This window comes from Lepidochelys kempii, chromosome 4, assembly GCF_965140285.1.
Source record: "Lepidochelys kempii isolate rLepKem1 chromosome 4, rLepKem1.hap1, whole genome shotgun sequence".
Taxonomy (NCBI): Eukaryota; Metazoa; Chordata; order Testudines; family Cheloniidae; genus Lepidochelys; species Lepidochelys kempii.
This window is the reverse complement of record NC_136383.1, coordinates 43,533,026-43,554,911: the sequence shown is the minus strand read 5'-3', so window position 1 is coordinate 43,554,911 and position 21,886 is coordinate 43,533,026. Positions and strand designations below refer to the sequence as shown.

Sequence of the window (21,886 nt, the reverse complement as noted above, 5' to 3'; positions counted from 1 at the left end):
AGTACAGGGAGCCCTCTGCAGCTCTACCACTTCCTGCACTGCCACATAAGCCATTCAACCTATTACATATATATGTAGTTAATTAACTGAACTGATAGTTTCTGGTCACCATGTCCTTCAAGATGTTAGAACTAGAAAGGTGACAACAACCCCCCAAGTGCTGCAAGTTTCAGCACTGTAAAGTGCTAATGTAGACAGTGCACAAGCACTAGTAGCTACTTCCCTCGTGGGGGTGTTTTTTTTGTTTTTTTTTTAATAGCACTGGAAGAGCTCTCTCCCAGCGCTATGCCGTGACTATACAAGCCACATTAAAGCGCTTCCACCAGTGAAGACGTGACCTCAGTTTTTATTCAGAGACTGGAAGAACGTAAGTTTTCTTGGTTTTTTTGTGTCTCAACTTTGAATGAATTAGTCACTGAACAAGTTGAAAAAGTTGAAAAGAAAATATTGTCCCTGAACCTGAAAAAGAGGGTACAGTTATCAAATGCTGGTTCAGCACTTCAACAAACTCAGGTTCTAGGTGCTTAGCCAGTAACTTCCACAGCTTAATGGTTTGACTCCCTTTAAAACTTGGCAGCAAACATGTACCACTTAATTAAAATTACTTAAAAAAATTATTTTAATAGATTACAGAGAGTTTAGGCTTTAACATATGTTGTCCATTTCAAATTTAATTTTCAACTGTTTATTTTCAAAAAACTAAACCTGTATATAATTTTAATTACAAAAATCCAATTTACATTAAAAAAATCAGATTTTTGATATTTTAAGAGCAATCGATTTTTATCCACCCTGCCTATTGTATCAGAGCCCCAAATCAGAAGTCAACAAAAACAACAGCACACAACTATATGTTGAGAAACTGAAACCTGTCCTGAGAATAGGTAAATAATGGGAATATTTTAAATCCCTTTAAGGTTGGGAAACTGTCACGGTTATGTCCCCGATAACTTAGGAGTTTAAAACCATAAACTAAAGCTAAGTTGTTCTAACACCCAATGAACTCAAGGGTTCATGCCAAAAGAAGCGTCTTGTATTAGTTATACCAGTGGAACAAGTGCAAGCTAATCAGACTGCTAGACACTCATTTACTAAACACAGCCAGAAAACTCAAGATTGCTCGAGCACAATATAGCTTTTAAGAAATTACTTTTATAAACTGCTCACTTGCATGACACACAACCCACTTTATAATAATTAAGAACACAGTTATTCAAAAGTAGTTACAGTGAACTGGTTCTGCTACAGAAACAATCAAATGAGTTATTCAGAAATGCACAGCAGCAAGACAAATAGAATACAACATAAAACAGAATCAAGTGTGCCATAATCCAAGTTAACTATGCTTCAAGCACTCTGTGAAGCACAAGGCCAAAAGGTTTTAACCACTTGAGAAGCACAGATATTCAATATAGTTACTTTGTGAAGTGTTTTTACTGCTTTCATAAGCTATTTTCAAACAATTAGCCAGTGAATCATTTGTGACCCAGGCAGTTATACAAAATTTTTGAACAGACAGAAGTTATCAGTGGATTCTATCCTTCATGCCAAATTTACAAAAGAGGAAATATCCTATTGAAAAGTTTTAGTGGTTTTCTATGAGCATGAAGTGGGAGTAGTTTTAAATAATAAATTCCATAATAGAAAACAGTAAGTCACTGCAACCATTTTATAAGGGCTGAATAAAGATTTACCCCTTCTAAGTGTTCTAATGGATCACCAAAATTTCTGGACACAAAATAACCAATTATTGCAATAACTATATTACCATAATTACTATATTAAACTAGATAATGCAAGAGAAAAGCAATTTTAGTCACTGCAATAGCTGACACTGTAACAAAGGGTATTTTAAACTAAAACGTTCAAGATTATTTTCTATTGCACCATTCATGTGTTGACAGAACTTAGTGTCAAGCAGAAGCTCACTGTGGTTCTAGGTGAGTGCAAGAATCTGCCAATATGGAACAAACTGCAGATAAAGGCCTAAGATGCCTGAATTTTCCAAATATCACTATAGTGAATAATTCCAAAGGATAATTTTTTTTTAAAAGTGACTTTCCTCCAAGACATTAAACAAACTCCAATTAAGAACATGCTATGAGAAAGTCAAAAATTAATTTTTACACCTAAGTGATCATCATACAAGAATGGTTTACTGTGAAATTATATATAACAATTATTTTTGTCTGTTATGACAGGATTAATATCCTACTTGAAAATAAAACTTCAGCTTTCTTAGAATTTATTTTCTTGTAGTAGCAGACAAATTTATTTTCCCTACACTCCCCGAACGCGTTCCTATTTCAGTATTGGGTCAAATTCAGCCCTGACACAAATAGATGCCATTAATTTCCAGAACTGAATCTGGTCCAACATCTTTTCACTTTCTGATGTAATTATCATTGCAAAGATAAGATAACTTTTCAACCACCCGTATCCATACAACTTTGGGCCAAGATGTACAAGGTAAACAAGTTGGGCCAGATCATTACTTTGACGGGAGACTGTTTTATATTTTATCAGATTGCTTATGGCTATTGTTTCGCATCTCACCCTAATTCTTAACGTCAGTGACAAATTTCAAATAAATAAGCTTGATATGGCTAATTACATTCTGCCTACAAAAAAGTTACATCAGGAGTTGCAACTGGAAAATAATTAGCTTCTGACCTAAACTGCTGTATGGTACTGCTGATTTTCATCTTACAAGGGGCTTATATTTTAATGGTGGATGAAGTGAGATTTACACATAGCAATATACAGTGGCATCCAAGGAAGTCTTTACAATTGTTTTTGCAAGTAAATGTTACTATGGTATTCCCTATATTAAGTAAGCTATACACTGGAAAAGCTGTTCCAAACCTGCAACTCAGAATGACACTAATTTGAGGGGCAGTGACATTACTCTTCACTTATTTTATTTTTGCATCTTATCTTAAATGGGAAAGTAAGCACTTCATGGAAACAAGTTTTTGTATTTCTACAGAATCTACCTCAACAGTACCCCAATCCTGACCAGGGCCCTAGAGCACTACCACAATAAAAGTAAGAAGCTTCCTTGGTGCTGTACCAGTACTGTTACTTGCTTAGCCAGTGAGGAAATTGAGTGACTGACAGGTTCCTGAAAGAGAGAGAAAGAGTGTGTCCAACTGAAATTTCCAGGGTAAGTGGGCAGGCATAAGCCTGGCCACGGCTAAAGGACCCTTGCCCAGCCTTTGGGGAGGATCCACTGAGCCCGGGAACTCAACCGATTACAGGAGACAACAAAAAAGAAAACGAGGGCAGGTGTGAAGGTCATAGGGTCAAAAAGAGAGAACCTAAAGGGGACACCAAGCAGAGAACCCCAGACAGTGCCCACTGCTCCTTGAAGATGTCAATGGAGCCAGTGGACGCTGCTCAGAGGAACTCCACCCGGATGCGTGAACGGAAGCAGGACCAGAAATGGGCCCCACAGTCGCAAAGGACCCCCTCAGCCAACATCCTCTTCCTGGTGTTCAGATGGCCATTTTGGCCATCACCAGAAGGAAGCGGATGAGGAGGTCCCACAACTTCATGTGACCACGGATAGGGCGTGCATAAATGAGAAGATGGGGAGAGAAGTGTAGCCAAAAATGTAATGAAAGATCAAGGAGCCAGAATAGGGACTGTAACCTAGCATGCGCCAGATAAACGTGCACCAGGGTCTCCCTCAGGCCACAGAAGGGACAGGCATCAGGGACAGGGTGAAACACGACAAGTACATGCCCGTGCTCGTAGCTCTGTGAAGGAGCCGCCAACCAATATCCCCGGCAGGGTGGGTGTGTGTGTGCAGGGCAGGGGGGGGCATATTTATAAGGTTGCAAGCTGTACATAAATAGGAAAAATTGGGAATCTGCATATGTCATAAATATAAAGGGAAGGGTAAACACCTTTAAAATCCCTCCTGGCCAGAGGTAAAACCCTTTCACCTGTAAAGGGTTAAGAAGCTAAGACAATCTTGCTGGCACCTGACCAAAAGGACCAATGAGGAGACAAGATACTTTCAAAGCTGGGGGTGGGGCTGGTGACACAGACACACAAAGTTCTCTGTGTGTGTTGTCTTTTGCCCGGGCCAGAGCAGGAATGCAGGTCAGCACTCTTGTAAATGGTTAATAAGCAGTCTAGTTAGATATGCGTTAGATTCGGTTTTGTTTAAATGGCTGACAAAATAAGTTGTGCTGAATGAAATGTATATTCCTGTTTTTTTGTCTTTTTGTCACTTAAGGTTTAGCCTAGAGGGATTCTCTATGTTTTGAATCTGATTACCCTGTAAGGTATTTACCATCCTGATTTTACAGAGGTGATTTTTTCACTTTTTCTTTAATTAAAATTCTTCTGTTAAGAACCTGATTGCTTTTTCATTATTCTTAAGATCCAAGGGTTTGGGTCTGTGTTCACCAATACAAATTGGCGAGGATTTTTATCAAGCCTTCCCCAGGAAAGGGAGATTTTGGGGGGAAAGACGCTTCCAAGTGGGCTCTTTCCCGGTTATATTTATTAGATGCTTGGTTGTGGCAGCAATAAAGTCCAGGGACAAAAGGTAAAATAGTTTGTACCTTGCGGAAGTTTTAACCTAAGCTGGTAAAAATAAGCTTAGGGCGTTTTCCATGCAGGTCCCCTCATCTGTATCCTAGAGTTCAGAGTGGGGAAGGAACCTTGACAGCATAAAAGAAAGAACAGACTAAAAGACAGAAGACAGTATGTCCAACTGTCTTCAATGAGTGCCTACAAGTTTGATCTTTAAACTTGGGTAAAGGATTCTGGTTTTGAGACCAGAGTTATTTGGTCAACAGTCCACTGTATTAGGTTCAGAAACAGCTTCTCCCTATATGTGTATTTGACCACAATGCCTATACAGTCCCCTTTTTCATCTTTTTTCACACAGCAGAAATGGAGAAAAAACTTATTTAAAACAAAACAAAACTTAAATTGCAGTTTAAGACAACAAAAAATTGGCAGGGAGATTCAGGGACAAGTGCTGTACCTGAAATCAATCCAGTGTCAAAAATTTCAAGTTGAAACAGAGATCCTTTAAAGTCAGTGATTTGCACTTGGCCTGGGATGATACTGACTAAAAACTGCTAACTTCTGAAAGCTGGTAGTTTATGTTATACAAGTTTGTAATTTCAATCCGGTTCCCCTTCTAGCAATCTGCACACAGAAATCAAAGACTCTATAGTGACTAAAGGCATGGCTACACTTGCAGATATAGAGCACTTTGAGTTCGTAGAGTACAGTAGGGAAAGCGCTGCAGTGAGTCCACACTGACAGCTTCAAGCGCACTGGCATGGCCACATTTGAAGCACTTGCAGCGGCACTGGAAACAGTGCATTATGGGCAGCTATCCCAGCATGCAAGGGGCTGCAACGTGCTTTTCAAATGGGGTGGGGTGGAGTGTGATAGGGAGTGTGTTGTGTGTACGTGGGGGGAGAGAGAGTGGGTTTTTGGATAGCTGAGAGTATGTCTTGTAAATTCAGACAGCAGCACACCTCCCTCGCCTCCCCCTCTCGCACACAGCATTCCACACTAATGGCTTGCTTTGATTCGGAGCAGATAAGCAGCTGGCTGTCAGAAACGGAGCTTTCAAAAGGCATTTCTGCATTCCTACAGCTGATTCCAAACAATGACAAGAGGGCCACTTGACTTAACGGGATTATGGAACGTTTCTGGAGGCTGATCAGAGAGCAGTAAACCAACACCTCGTTCAAACTGGCGCTGCGGCGCTCCAGCGAGGGCGCAGCGAACGTTATTCCACTCGCCGTGGTGGAGTGCCAGCGGCGCTGTAGCCGCGGAGTCAGAGCGCTCTACGTGCCTTGCCAGTGTGGTCGGGTAGTGAGCTAGCGTGCCCGGGGCTCCTTTATTGCACTGTAACTCGCAAGTGTAGCCAAGCCCTAAGACTGAAATAACTTTATCTCTGCAGAGAGCCCCTACATCTTAAAGAAGTAGGCTACTGTCTGCACTATACCTGTGCTACCAATGAAAATGAATGAACGAAAAACTGTGCTACCAGTTGAAATCCCCAAAGATACCAAGTCAATTGCTTTCATTAATATTTACACTTAAAACTATTTTTTTAAAATATTTTTTAAAACTTTAAACTTGAACTATGGATTTTATTAGGTGCTTTATCATGTAATTATGTAAAAATTATCTAAAAAAGTCAATTGGGTTAGTTACTATTTGTTAAAAAAGGGAAATGAAGTAAACACAGTACAATATTTGTCTTATTTTGCTACTGCTACATCTCAGAAATTTCTAAATCTTGCAACTAGCACTTTAAAAGCTGTAGCATAATCTATCTCCCAGCTAGTAAAGAGGAGCTACCTGAAATTCACAAGAACTATTTACTCAATATAAACAGTAGTACTGAATCTACTACCATCAGCTCCATACCCTAATTAACTTTGACAGTAACTCTTTTCTAACCGCAAAAAGAAAAGGAGTACTTGTGGCACCTCAGATACTAACAAGTTTATCTGAGCATAAGCTTAGCCGTAGCTCACGAAAGCTTATGCTCAAATAAATTTGTCAGTCTCTAAGGTGCCACAAGTACTCCTGTTCTTTTTGCAGATACAAACTAACATGGCTGCTACTCTGAAATCTTGTCTAACCAAGTAACTTTTCATTCACTTCCTTGTAACCAGAGTAAATATTGGTGTCTAGTTTAAAATCTAACAATTCCTTAAGAAACATATGGGTTACAAGGAATTATGGGTAATATCCTTCCAAACTGATTTTGGAACCACTAGAATTTCTAAACAAAGAGGCTCCAGAGTTTGGGAATTTGCAAAAGAGAAACTAAAGCTTGAAGAAATTAAATATTAAATGTTTAAAACAGTCAGAACAGGATTAAATTACGGACAAAACATTTGAGTTCACTCACGCAGTCACCCACATGGTTTGAGTAAATTTGAACCCAGGAATAAAAAGACATCATGCTGTTTTAAACTTCAGTTTGGTTGTTCTCCCCAACAAACTGTAATACGACTACAAATCCTCTCTCTTAAATGCCTCCCTGCCCAGAATAAACGGACGGGGACAGACCACACCTCTCCACGCTCATTTTCCTAATGTGTCCATGCATGTAAAATGCGAGCGTGTGAACGCGTCGACTCCTGGAAACAAATACCTTGGCCTGACATACGCCAAGGTGCTGGCGCCAGCGACGTAAGGCAACCGCTGTTACGTTGTACGGCCCAGGGACAGTGTGTTTTAAACAAACAAGTTCCCAACCCGGACAAATTCAGCCAGCAGCCGCGAAACTATTTTCCCTTCGGACGCTGGGAGCGGCGCTCCCAGCTCGTCTTCCCCATCCCCGCCCAGCTCCCTTCCCCCCGTCCCACACCTGAGTCCTGCAGGACGAGCTGGGTGTCCGCTGCTGCCGGGGACGGGCTTCTGGGGACAGGCTTTCTCCTGGTCCAGGGGTTTTCCTTGGGCAGGGGGGCCTCGACCACCTGCCACTGCCGTTGCTTCTCGTCCTGCCCTGGGGGATCCGCCTCTCGGCTACCGCTGCTCTCCCCGGCTTCATCCACCTCCGGCAACACCTGGCTGGGCTCCGGCAGCTCCTGTCCCGTCTCCCGCAGCTCCTGGGAGCGAGCCTGTCCCGAGCCCCCGCCCGTCTCTGGCCCCCCAACCTGCAGCTCCGGGGGCGCTACGGACACTCGGGAGGCGGCAGACATGCCAAGGGGCCGGGCCGCTGCCGGCCCCCCGGGCTCCAGCTGGGCTGAGGCGGTAGCTGCGCGGCTCAGGCGTGGTGACGGACCGCCTGCGCTGGGGAGCCGTCCCCGCCGCTCGGCGCCACCCGCCGGCCCCGTCAGGTCCCCGAGGGTGGGAGGGGATCGTTGTCAGCCTTCCCCGTCCCCGCAGCGGCCGGCGTCGCTCATTCACCGCGGATGGTTCAACTGCCACGCTCCGGTCCCCGCCCGATACCGAGCCGCAGCCAGGAACGGCCGCTGGGCGGGTCGGGCGGGGGCGTCTCTGCCGCTCCCTCCTCCCGGCCCGGCTGTTCCCTTACAGAGCTGCCGCGGCCGGCCCGGCCCCTGCCTCGCCTGCGGGGGGCGGAGACAGCGGCGGGGACGAGGAGGGAGGTGAGAGCGGCAGGCAGCGTCTGTAACACCAACGCTAGGGCGGAGCTTCCGGCCACTCTAGGGCGTTATGACCTCACAACGGCCGGCGCTGGAGCCCGGCCGCGCGTGCCTCGTCCTGGGCCCGCGCGTGCTTCCGGCGCTCTAGGGCGGAGCAGCCCGTAGCGGCCCCGCTGGTGTTCGGCTTGCGAGGGCCCGCCCGCCCGCCTTACGGCTGTGATAAGGTAAACAGCGGGCGGCGCTAGTGGGCTGCGCCCCGCGTCATCTTCGGGACGGGGGGGGGGATGGCGTCCTATCCCGCCCCTTCTGAGGCGTGTTGCTGCGGTAGCTCTACGGGCGCAGCTAATGCCTGGCGAGACCCTTCACGGCAGGGCTAGAGGCGGGCCTGGCCACATGACCCCTCCGTACCCCGTGATTCCTGGAAGCGGCGCTCCCCAGAGGAGCGAGGGGGACTCCTGCGCTCCGTCCTGAAGGTACCAAGCACTTCCTGCAATACCCAGCGCTGCACGGCGGCGCGGACACCAGGCTCGGCTCGCTCCGGGAGCAGGTCTGTTGCCCCGCTGCGGGCGCGTGGGGGTGGTAAGCTAAGCGCACTGACGCGCCCGTTTGTTACGACCTTAGACCTACCCAGTGAGACTGTGCCTACCTTAGCGCTGACAGGAGTGGGGCTAAGCTAATGGTTGCGTCTGAAGAGGCACCAAGACGCTGGGCTTTCCCCATTTAAGGCCCAACTCTGCAAAAGGATTCACAGGGGAGCGCACTTTGGCTTTTTTTGAGCCCTGCTGAAGTAGATAGAGGCTTCTGGGGTCGCCTGCGTCCGCCGTCCTAGGTCTGAGAGCAGGGCCCTATTTACTTTGTCAGCACCTCACCTCCTCCGGAAGTTTTGACTAAACTTATCCAAAGACTGTACTAAAACCACGTTGGACTGATACGCAGTGAGCTGGGCAGGGCTTTAAAATTGAATCCAATTCTGATTTCAGCTTTCCTGTTTTCCATAATTTTAGTTTGAGCTTTCCACTATTTTGATGCAACAAACTATTACGGGGCTTCTTTGCAAACAGCTTGATAGTAGAAGTCTGCATCGTGTGTTATATGGTAGGTAGACAATAAGGAAGGCAAGCGAGATTACATTGTATCGCAGCATTTTATCTCCGAGCCCATCCCATGACCTCTGTATTTTTCATCAGCCACAACAGCTATATAATGGACATATTCTGTACCTTTCTGTTAAGTTTTTCACTCTTTATCCTTATGTGGTGCTAGTTTAGGTTATGCCCTAATTTAAGTAACACGGCATCAGTAGCACCAGCAGGCTATTAAGCAATGAAATCACTCTAAAATCTCCGTCAATTGCTTTTATAAGATGAGTGCCATCAGTCTTTTACTTTGCAATTTTATATCGTTTCCTGTCAGTGACCCCGTGGTGATAAACAGTAGTTGCAGGAGCGTTTTTAAATTTCTGCAATTGTTAAGACTGTTAGGTGTGACTTTTGTGCCTAGGTTAAAAAAAAATGCTTTATATCTCCCTGTTAGATACTTAGGTGATATGCAGTGAGAAATTCCCACTTTTTAATTTGTCTCCAACTAAATAGTCATATTTCTTTGTGATCTTGGATGGCACCTTCAGCAGCTTGAACTATATTTTCCATTGTTTGATGGTATGAACTGATAGAGTGCGTAACACTATACAGATGTCAGTTTGAGTGCTGAAAGAACCGTCCACTTTGACACTGTTTTAAGTGAATATAAAAATCACACCCATTTCCACATCAGTTATAGGCAATTCTGGTATTTAGACAAGATTAACATGAAAGGATATTTTAGTCACTTTATCAATGTACCCAAGTACATTGTGATAGTTGTTTATTAGAATTGATGTTCTGCTGGAAGCCAGTAAATATATATTTTTTGCCTTGGTCTCTGGTTAAGAAATCTAATTACTAAAGGTAGATTAACCTTTGCAGAAATTGCTAACTGATGCAATTGTTACAGGCATCTGAATTAAAAATGCACGCTTTTATATACTGCAATACATGGATCAGTCCCAGATGCTGCAGAGGTTTCAGAGTAGCAGCCGTGTTAGTCTGTATCCGCAGAAAGAACAGGAGTATTTGTGGCACTGTCGAGACCAACAGATTTATTAGAGCATAAGCTTTCGTGGGCTACAGTCTACTGCATCGGATGCACAGAATGGAACATATAGTCAGATGATATATACACACACATACAGAGAAGGTGGAAGTTACCATACGAACTGTAAGAGGCTAATTAATTAAGATGAGCTATTAGGAGAAAAAAACTTTTGTAGTGATGATCAGGATGGCCCATTTAGACAGTTGACAAGAAGGTGTGAGGATATTTAACATAAGGAAATAAATTCAATATGTGCAATGACCCAGCCACTCCCAGTCAAACCCAAGTTAATGGTATCTAGTTTGCATATTAATTCAAGCTGAGCAGTTTCTTGTTGGAGTCTGTTTTTGAAGATTTTCTGTTGCAGAATTGCCACCCTTAAGTCTTGAATTAATATACAGAATCTAATCTGGGATGTAGGAGTCTGAAGCATCTCAAAAGTGGAATAGAGTGGATGCTGTAGATCAGAAATGGAGTTGATTAACAGTTTCAGGGAAATGTGAGGTGTAGAGGCCCTGTCTATTAACTAGCAAGCGGAAACTGAGCTAGAGCTAATTCCCTTCCTCCCCTTCACAAGGGCGATGTGGAGATAATGAAGTAAAGCTACAGACTGTTAAGGAACAACATGGTATAAAAACCGCTACACAACAGGAAAGAAAGTAGGAAAATACTTGAGAATATAATTGAAAAGTATTTTTTAGATTGTACCTCCTTAATGAAAGCACCCAACAGTATGTGCACTACTGCAATCTAAATAATATATTTAAGTTATTTCATTATGTTTTTATTTTAGATTCTCAAAGTTATTTTTCTAATTTTGGTGTGTACCAGTGGGAAGTGAGAACAGAGCACCATTATAGTGGGTCATGGCAATATTACATGATAAAGTGGCACTTTTTTCATATTTCTGATAATCACTTATGCATGTGATTACATAACTAGAGAATATGTAAACCTCCTTTCCAGTTCAAGCTGACACAGAACCTGCAAATTTAAAATAAAATAGAGCCCTGTCATGATCAGTTTGTACTAACTGAAAATAATTAAGATCTGTTTAAAAAAAAAACACACAAAAAAGCAAAAGTGCTGGATTTAGTGGGTGGACAAAAGCCATTAAAAAGTGCTTGTAATGCTATGATAGTCCGTCAAAGTAGTTTAACAGACCAACACAATTTAAGTTTATACACTAGTCTTTCAAAGTGATGATAGGCTGTGAGGGCAATAACCCATTTCAGTGGAATAACAGTAAGATCTTGTTAATTCAAGAAGTCACCACCACTCTGTGGTTTAAATACTGATGAATGTAAAACACAGTACAGTTTGTCTTTTATTAAAAGAATGGACTTTTTAGTTACATATCCAAATCTTGATTGAATTGTACAGAGAAAAATCCACAAAATTTGCATCTTACAGAATGATTAGACCTGTTTTATCACAGCACCTTTTAGGAAATCGCAAAAGTCTAAGGAATACAAAATGACATGTTACAGATTTTTTTTTTATATTAAGTTTCCATTTTTGACATTTTACTGCAAAAAAATAGAACTGTGCACTAGCTGCTTGCATTGCAGGTAATTTTGAACCTCAACTGCTGTGCCAGAACTTTCTTTAAAAAAAAATTCTCAACATCGGATATAGTTAGTAATTTAAACAAACATGAAAGTCAGATGCTTTTATTCCCCATGATAAATTTATACGTGATGGCTCCAGTCTACAATTTGATCTGTGCTGATGGATTCCTTGCACTTGTGTGGAGCCCCAATGATTTCACTGTATAGAGACATGACTGTCCTAGTGGAACTGGAACACTTTTTATAGTGGGGGTGCTGAAAGCCAGCTAATGAAACTGTGTAAACCATGTATGTTCAAAAGCAAGGTGAAAAAAGCACAATTCCCGCTCATACCACACAGGTACATCACAACTCTGGGAGTCTCAAGAATTGTGAAATACTACTAGCTTACAGCACCAGCCAACTTTTCACAGTGAAAGCTGGGGGTGCAGCAGCACCTGCCATACCCATAGTTTCCATGGCTATGAACTGTCCACCCATCCAGACCAGCTTGCAGGATTGTAACTTTAACCACCAGTTAATCTTTGATCGCTAGAGTGGGAAAGTTCCATAAGTTGCTTTTAAGGAAGCAAGATCCAAACCCATTTAATCGTAAGGAAATTTTTACAAAAAAATAAGATAAATACAAAAAAAAAATCAGCCAACTTTGCATATAGTAACGTGTTCCATACTGTGTCAGCTCAGGACAACTGCAACTGTATTTCCCCTCAGTGGTTTAGCAAGGGCACCCACTTTTGGCTTCCAGCTACCCAGTTGTTGCCTCTCTTGGGTGGAGTCACATGTCCTCCTTTTCTGACAAGAGTATTTCCAGGCTGCACAGTTTACTGCCTTTACAGTGTATTTCCTAGCACAGACAGATTGCCGAAGACCACCTGCTTGCATTCTCTTCAGAGACTGATAGAGTGATTGTCAACCGTTGTTTAAGTTACCATGCAGCACTTCCTACACAAGCCTACTTTATTCTTAAGGTAAAAGAGCATTACAGAGAAAACATAAAAACAAAACAATAAAAACCTACACACATGCTAATAAGCTTACCAGAATTAACCCCAACCTTAAAATGCATTCTGGCAGCCTCCATCCTTCCAACCCTACCCTCAGGATGGGGGCCCCTCCATGGAGCAGGGTTTCTGCTGGATCAAGTAGAAGGCAATGAGCCAGTTTAAAGCTGGGCTTTTTATCCAAAAATCTTTTGTCTACTGATCCTTAGTGAATCAGTTTGAACTAGCATATGGATATCTTTCTAAGTGGGTGGCTTCTCTGGCGATGTTACAATCTGAGTGAATTTGCCTACTCAGCTCCTGCTGTTCTCCTATTTACCCTTCTTACAGAAATATATACAATTCCACAACACATACACAAATTTGCATTTTTAATACAATGAGCTCTAAAGATGGTAAAATTAATTCAGTAAGGTTTAACTTAGTTCAATACATTTCATTTAGGCTTGTCAAGGTTCCTTCCCCACTCTGAACTCTAGGGTAGAGATGTGGGGACCTGCATGAAAACCCCCTCAGCTTATTTTTACCAGCCTAGGTTAAAACTTCCCCAAGGTACAAACTATGTTCCTTTTTCCCTTGGACTTTATTGCTGCCACCACCAAGTGTCTAACAGATATATAACAGGAAAAGAGCCCGCTTGGAAACGTCTTTCCCCCCAAAATCCTCCCTAAACCTTACACCCCCTTTCCAGGGGAAGGCTTGATAAAAATCCTCACCAATTTGCATAGGTGAACAGATCCAAAACCTTGGATCCTAAGAACAATGAAAAGCAATCAGGTTCTTAAAAGAAGAATTTTAATAGAAGAAAAAGTAAAAGAATCACCTCTGTAAAACCAGGATGGTAAATACCTTACAGGGTAATCAGATTCAAAACATAGAGAATCCCTCTAGGCAAAACGTTAAGTTACAAAAAGACAAAAACAGGAATACACATTCCATTCAGCACAACTTATTTTATCAGCCATTTAAACAAAACAGAATCTAACGCATATCTAGCTAGATTACTTACTAAGTTCTAAGACTCTATTCCTGTTCTGTTCCCGGCAAAAGCATCCCACAGACAGAGAGAACCTTCCCCCCCCCTCTCCAGCTTTGAAAGTATCTTGTCTCCTCATTGGTCATTTTGGACAGGTGCCAGCAAGGTTATCCTAGCTTCTTAACCCTTTACAGGTGAAAGGGTTTTTCCTCTGGCCAGGAGGGATTTTAAAGGTGTTTACCCTTCCCTTTATATTTATGACAAGGCTACTACAGGAAATGGTCACTGTCACACATACTTCTAAAATAAAGTAATGGTTATGGTTTAGGGCAAGCTGTACCTTTAATCTCTGTCTCTCTATGGACACTCCTTTCTAGTGACAGGTCGCTCAGGTACTACTCTCAGGGTGGACTTCTACAACTGACCCCCAACTTTTAGTCTGTGTCAGCAGGTTACAGTACCCCCATTTACAAACCAGGCCCTCAGCAGGTGCCCTGCCAGAGAATTTCCTGTAGAAGCCTGAGACCAGTATAAAAATGCAAGTGACAGAACAGCTTGTTCAAAACAAAGTTGAATTTATCTAAAGGAACATTAGAGAAGAGTTAAAACAAACAAAAGGCTTATTGTGTATTATTTTACCGAAACCTCATCCCTTTCTTGCAAGTGTAGATAGGCTCCCATTGTCCCAGCACACTTCACTAGTCCCAATACGGGGGAGCCAGCACTCCTGTAGCCACTGACTCTGTCGTGTTTCCCCCTCCCCGTGTTTACTGTCTTAACCATTTCAAAGTCCTTTTGTCCTGCAACACCAGAACATGGTAAATCTGCTTTTATTCACCTCTCCAGGAGGATCAGAGGTAGACTTTCAGTAGTGGGTTCCCTGTATTGTCCATTTTATCACTGGCAAATGAATTGCCTATTTCCATGGGTACATGTGGAGAGCTTCAGCTGGAACTAACCCTTTGTGTTTCACAGATCAAGTCAAATCACAATACTCAGATATGCACACAATATTAATAAAAATACAGATCTCCCAATTTTTTCATAGTAGAGAGAAAAAAGGGTTGAGGTAATATTTTATTGGACAATCTGTCATTTTTCATTGACCAATATTTCACAGTAGCATTTGCAGTTGTATGTTCCAAATGGTGTGTCTTCTAACGCACCCCCATGACAAGGATTACCAGGGGGGCTGGATAAAGCAGTACATGAAAAAACATCAGAAGGATGTGGTAGTTATACAGAATGCTGTTTCTCAGATATAGCAAAGCAAACAATCCTCACTGGAGGACTACATGAAATTTTAAATTCACAGTTATCAGAGCTCAGAAGTTTCTGCACACTGTTTGCAACACTTTACTCAGATAGCTCAAACGAATAATTCTGATTAAATGGTCTTAAAAATCAGTTGCTTCCTCTCAGACTCAATTAAGCATGAGAAAAATTAGTCTAGTAAGCTACTAAAAAGAGATTAAAGTTGAAACCTCAATCATAACTATATCTTGATTAGTTTCTACTTCTGCACAGTTTATTTTCTGTATTAAGTGGTATCTGCAAAAAATAATATAAAAACAATATCTGTATCTCAGTGTCTATTTATTGTCTGAACTATATTTTCTGAATCAGGATAGTTACTTTTTCTTTACATTATAATACAGTACTGTTAGGAGAAGAAATATGGAATGAGAACGCAATGAAGTCTTAAGATTATGTTGTCATGAAAGACATGCCTAGCTCCTTTGAAGGGTTTTACAGGAAAATGATCAATGACAGTTTATGACAAAATTAAAATATTGAGAGCTTAACAGCTCACTTGCTACTCAGCTTTAGAGCAGAAGCCTAGCCTCTAAGCATTATGTCTACACAGTAAATAGAAGTGGGATATGCTACCTTTAGTCTAGCTAGCACAAATAACAATTAGAGTGAAGATGTGGTGGCACAAATTTCAGCATGGGCTAACAACTTAAGTATGTACCCAGGGTCCCCAGTGGGCATGTACTTGGACAGATGGCAGCCTGAGCTTCAACTCAGGCTAACTCTTCACTACTACTGTTACCCATGCTAGGTAGCTTGAAGCTAGCATGGGTATGCCTGCCGGTGCTACAATCACACCTTCACTTGCAGTATAGGCATATAGTATCTTTTGTTCTCATTGAATTGTTATATTAGAATTACATATTAGGTTAAGACTCTCATAAATAATTTGTTACTAACACTTAACTATGCAAATTGGAAAATTGACATCTACAAAAAGGCTAAAACATATTTAAACAGCAAAGCCTAATTTAATAATATCCACATACCAAACAAACAGGTTACCTCAGCCAGTCCTCAGACATAAAAGACTGGCATACAAACATCTTATTATAAATCTTTGTTTCTAACCTAAGAAAAATAGCAAATACTTCTCCTTGGCACTCACTCTGATATTCATTTGGCAACATTGTTCACTGTTATGAATCAAGTATGGTAATTGGCTCTTGTTAAGAGTCAGTACCACCACTACTTATTCCAATATTCCTGCCTCTACAAAGAGAATATTTATTAAAACAAGTTTGCTTAACACACTAAACCTTTTTTGAGAGTAAAATCTTACTAGTGCAACGGTCTGATGCCTTGGGATGCCAATTTTTCATTAGATCTGTAATTCCTAGTATTGAGCTCTCTAGAAATAATTACAGTACTTTAGCAGGTTATAGTTTGTAGTCTAGAAACCAGTTAATTTAAGACACCCATCAAGTTTTTGTCTTTGCTCTCTGTTCCAGGCACTCAAGCCTTTCCCCTGCTACAGATTTCCCCCCTTTACAGCTGCAAGAGGAACATGGCATAAATACAGTAATTAATGTACAGAAACAAACAGGTTCAGAATGTGGCCATCTGTCTGGATTTTGACAATTCTTAGCTAATTTTTAAACAACTTTCTTTCGTAAGATATCCTAGTTAACAAAAGCAAAGAACAAGATGTGTATCAGGTAATTTGTATGCATTTAAGTCCCATACTCACATCTTTAATTTAAAAATTAATCTTACATGTATTTGCTTTTCAAGACTTGCATTTTCTAAATTATAAACATTCAGTATTTTAATATCACAGATGTTTTAGTCACTGGATGAAGCTTATCACTTTCTCACAATGTTAAACATTTTCTATCAAACACTGCATCAAGGAAACAAATTCCATTTTAAAAATTTCAATTAAAAGAAAAGTACTATGGCAAAGTTCCAGTACATTTGGATCTTGAAATAAATTTATGTGTTTCAGTTTTTCCTGGCCCTGTTAACCAGTTTACAGATAGACAGACATATCTGGTCCCATTTGCAAGATTATTTTTTCAAGAGTGTGTTTGTACAAGCAAAATTTTATTTGCTCCATATCCTTTATATGTAAAGTAGAAATTTCAGCATTTAAACTTAATGAGGTAAAATGCTCTACTTGAAAGGTGAAAGGCACATATCCAGTACTATTACACTGAACTGAAAAACAAGATTTGTAATTCCCAGTCATCTGCTATATCAAAACAATGCTAAAAAAAAAAATGCTTCAACTGTAGCTTCCTCCTCCCCCAATCTATTACTTTTAAAGAGTACTGCCAAAAGTATTTAATGGGTAACTACTTTTAAACTACAGATGTGTTACTAGTTTACTAAATGAAGTTTCATGTCTTGTATGAGAATACAAATTCTGTTAATTCTTTAAACATGCTCAGAATCCTAAATATTTTACTTTCATCCAATTAAAAACTTTTATTGTTGTAAAATTAGGAGAGAGTGATCTAAACTGCCATCTTCTGTAATATAGTCTGTATAACTTTAACAGTAAAAAGAAAGGTATGTTTGTAGCCACGTGCTGATTACACTTTAAAAAAAGGACTGTCCATGTATCTAAAACATCGGTGGTCTTAATTCTACAGCAGAATATAAGGTGCTTTAAACAATACATAGAATCAACAGTCTTTGTGCTACCATATTCTGCATTAAGATTACTCTCAAGAAGCTATTTTCAGTTAAAGCAATTCTATTATAAAATGTTGATAGGACCAGACTTCTACATTGTCCAATTATACAATATGTAAAAATCAGTTACTGGGTGCTCTGTTTTCAGTTACTCTTTTTTCAGCTGTGAACATCTATGCAGTTACTGTGAATGATCTATGTGCTGTTTTTTTAATAAAAAAAACTACTTTCGTAATAGAAAAAACTTTCAAACATGTCAATAAAATATGCCTTTATTTACTTTTTTCCTAGATAACGCTTTTTTGAGAGACACTTTTCTATTCCCATTGCTGTTCATTTTCTCTTATTTATTCCTGCAGTTTTAAGTCACAACGGTGAATTTGGGACAATCACAAACAATGGCAATGAAACACATGACATTGGGCTTAAAGGAGGAGCCCTTTTTAAAAACAAATCTTTAGCAACAGCACAGGAAAAAGCAGGCAAAACAGTGTGGGCAGGAAAAAAAATTGGTAACAGGAAAAAATAGCAATGCATTAAATACAGAAGTATTAAAATCCTAAAGGATAGATTTGAACAGTTCTATTGGAGTTCTATTGGTCTCTTTACAGCTGATATGCAAACTAATCAGAACAGAATGTCATACGTGAAGTGATAAAATAATAGACAATATGAAGTACATAGAATCCCTCATACATTAACCAATGTTGCCAAAATTTTCATGGTTCAAATTAATGCAGATATGTCTTAGATGGGCATTTGGTTGAACTGAAACTACTATTAATGCTTTGCCAATATTGATAATTGCTGGGTATGACATTCAGTGTTGGTGTCCATCCATTCAGGATTGGTGTAATAGGCTGGCTTTCCAAAGCATGCCAATATACAATTCCAGATACAGAAAGCTCACACAAGACCACATTGAGTAAATTAATAATGAAGACCATTAAGCAGCATATTTTTGGAGAAAGCGCTCAAATGCATCATAAATGGCTTGCCTAAAAGAGAGAATATGGAGAGAAAGAATTACAGGCTACTAGTATAATTTGGGAACGGGTAGATGCAGGCTGCTTATTTTTTTTCCTTTGTAAAAATAGGGCCTTAGAAGTGCTTGGTACACCTGAAGAGGGCCAGAGCTCTTAATTTTCCTGATCCATCACCGTTATGCCAGTCCAACCCCAAGATCTAATCTGCACCAGCTGCCAAAAGTCCGAAGGACCCCCTACAACAACTGGGAATCAGCCTGGCATAGGGAGCCAAGCCAGACCCCCCCCATGGCAGGAGAATGTTGTGTGGTAGTTTCTAGGACATCTAAAGGATCCCCCCCATACACAGGACAAGATTTTCCAAGAACTGGATTTAGGGCTTCTTTGCACCAGTACAAAGCACTTGAAATGAGGCACAGGTTCAAAGCCCTCAATCTTTTTATTTTTGGAAGGTTAACATTTACTTGTTAGGGGGCTGAATGACTCAAGGGGGATTAATAATGGTATGATGCACATTTCAAGGATACTGGTTCAAATGCAGCAAAGGTCAGTAAGTATCAGAATCCTCACCAAGAGCTGTTCACTTAACTATGTGAAATAAGCAAGTGGTCTAAAACCAAAATGCACAGGGTTCCACATTAGTAAAACTATTAACAAATAGCAATCTGATTAGCCAAGGATTAAATATGTAAATAGGCTTAACTCAAAAGTTTACGTCAGGCAAAAATAACATTTTAAACAACAAGAGTTCCTAAAGCTTCCCAGATGTGAGGAATTTCACTTGGTCAGCTAGAAATACAAGATATTTGTGTAAAATCTGAATTCCTCAAAAGCAAAGGAGTTGGTAAACAAATATTAATGAGGCCCCACATTGCAATTGCTTGAAGTAGGGGAACTGGAACATCTCAAAGAGAAATCAGGGAAGTGGTCCACAAGTCTGAGACAAACACTATGAGAGAGACGTGGTGGGTGAGAATCTCTTTTATTGGACCAACTTCTGTTGGTGAACGAGAAGCTTTTGAGCTTTTATTAATGTCTGTGTAAGCTTGTCTCTTTCACCAACAGAAGTTGATCCAATGTCTTTCTACTATCCTGGGACCAACATGGCTACAACACTGTTAACAAACAAGATGACTTATTTAACACACTCAGTAAAGGAATAAATCACACATTGAACAAAAGGAAGCCAGAGAAAGGAGGAAACATTTTTCACAAGAGGGCTATCCACAAATATCCAATCAACCTTCCCAAAACTTAAAGATTTAATTGACAATGTAAGCACTGCAAAAAGGAGAGGGGGGCAGCAACATTGAAGGCTCTAATACGGAGGGGAATACCTTTAAATTCATATACAGAATGCCAGTCATTGGAAACAATTATATATGTACTGCGAGTATAGAGTCTAATGCTCTCCAGTGTCATATTTCAGAAATTATTTAGACTGATGGGAACAATGCTCCAGACCATCTGATCTCATGTGATTAAACCAAAGATTATATTAGGAGAGAATTGTGTCCACATGCCATGCTTTAAAAAGAAATAAACAGTGTTCTTCATCTCTAATTTCGTTCTAGGAATTCTCTCCCCCCACCCCCACCCCCAATCACTTCCCCAGCTCTCTGTGGACTCCAATCCAGCAAAACATTTATGTGAGTCGTCGATGCTTAAAGTTAAGCACATGCTTTGTTGAATCAGGGCCTTTTGTACTCAACTCTCTCTCAAGAAATTCTGATCACACAAAGATCTCTCTCCTGTATTTTCTATTTATTGCGACATCTTTCAAAAACTGTGATAATTTTACACAGATATTGATCGTGAACCTTGGTATGTTGATCTTTTCCTTTTTTGTTTGAACTTTTTGTTCAAATGGGCTATCCAGTCCTCATTAATCCCTGCATCTCCAGGGAATTATTAGTATGTCAGGAGTGTTATATTATTGTAACTTATTAAGATTTAAGAATTGTATTTATATAAATAACATTTCAGAAGGTTGAGATGCAATGTCAAGTCTGGAGTTACAGCAACATATTACTGGTCTGACAGGTAAGTTAATATTTTAAATTTGGACTTCACCTACTTTTCATTTTAACAGACAACACTTGCAAAAATAAATGTAGGGCAATTGTTGCCTACTGAACATACATTCACTGGCTAGGAAATAAATTATAGTGTTCAATGAATGAGTGAACTTGTATTACTCATCATTCAGTCGTTTTTTGTTCTTTAAAAAGAAGAATGACATGCCAATGTAGAAAACTAATTCCCTCAAAAATGTGGTACTAGGGAAAGATCACCCATATTTTTGCTTCCCTGTTTATACTTAACTTCTCACCTGAAGAGTCCTTGTTTGAAGAGGTAGGCACTGATATGACCTCCACCCAGATACCTGATTTCACATCCTGGCCAGATATCTTGAAGGCTGCGCACTCCAGTTCGTGGAACATACGCATCCTCCTTGGCTTGAACAACTATGATTAGACTTGGGTCAACTGGAACTGAGCAGAAAAAAGAAAAAGCTGATTTTTTCCCGTAAGCGCTCACTTTTTCTGGTTAAACTGTTTTCTACTCCCAAATCAGCATTCCTCAGTAACTTATGAGGCTACTGTAATGTGGCTAGTAGGAAAATCCCTCATGAGTTAGGAGGCATCTCTTGTTTTCATTGGCAAGTCTCCGTAATGATCAACATACACTTTGAGCTCTCTGCATGGAAAATGATGAAAAACTCTTGAAATGGAAGCTTAGGTCTCCAGCCATCCTTGGACATAGTGTATTAAGATCAATAGAGCAGATATTCCATAGTGTAGTTGCAAAATAAAAGATATATTACATAACTAGATTTTGATCCTTGGCACTAGATCTCTGTGGGGGGTGTCAGTGAATAAAATTTTATTTCTCTTCTACCTTCTGTGTTCATTAAAAGATGGTAAAAAAAAGTTAGAAGATTTTTTTGAACTCTCATAAACCTCTCTTTTTGGGGTACTGCAAGCCAGGATTTCATTATCCAAGGAATATCAAATTTTGCAAAACAGCTTAATGTCAGACAGACATAGCCTACCACTATGAGCTCAATTGGGGGGGGGGGGGGGAGAGGGGGTCCTTGCTTTGAGATGAGAGGTGAGGGCAAAAATCAACTTTATAATGTAATTCAGCAGCAATTTCA

At 40.5% G+C, this 21,886-nt stretch overlaps 2 protein-coding genes and 1 long non-coding RNA gene across 9 annotated transcripts in view; 1 reads left to right on the top strand and 2 right to left on the bottom strand.

Annotated features, from left to right (window-relative positions):
* LARP1B (La ribonucleoprotein 1B) overlaps positions 1–8,135 on the bottom strand; it is a 104,663-nt gene extending 96,528 nt beyond the window's left edge. For 2 of the 3 annotated variants that reach the window (XR_012158553.2, XM_073341094.2), the window contains exon 1: positions 7,367–8,132. Coding sequence is in view for 2 of the 3 variants with exons in the window: in XM_073341094.2 (XP_073197195.2) it covers positions 7,367–7,700 (334 nt within the window). In the remaining variant the exon portion in view is untranslated. Of the gene's footprint in view, positions 1–7,366 lie in introns of all 3 variants that reach the window. The other variant, XM_073341095.2, reaches the window with a different exon arrangement.
* On the top strand, positions 7,373–21,626 carry LOC140910375 (uncharacterized). Its single transcript, XR_012158554.2, has 2 exons — positions 7,373–8,652; positions 16,552–21,626. It is a non-coding gene; the product is annotated as an uncharacterized LOC140910375 (long non-coding RNA).
* Positions 14,846–21,886, bottom strand: part of ABHD18 (abhydrolase domain containing 18) — a 51,992-nt gene continuing 44,951 nt past the window's right edge. For 4 of the 5 annotated variants that reach the window (XM_073341098.2, XM_073341101.2, XM_073341099.2 and 1 more), the window contains 2 exons: positions 21,059–21,221; positions 14,846–18,738 (listed from right to left, as the gene is read on the bottom strand). In XM_073341098.2, the coding sequence (XP_073197199.1) occupies positions 18,687–18,738; positions 21,059–21,221 (215 nt within the window). In that variant the 3' untranslated portion in view covers positions 14,846–18,686. Of the gene's footprint in view, positions 21,222–21,886 lie in introns of all 5 variants that reach the window. The other variant, XM_073341102.2, reaches the window with a different exon arrangement.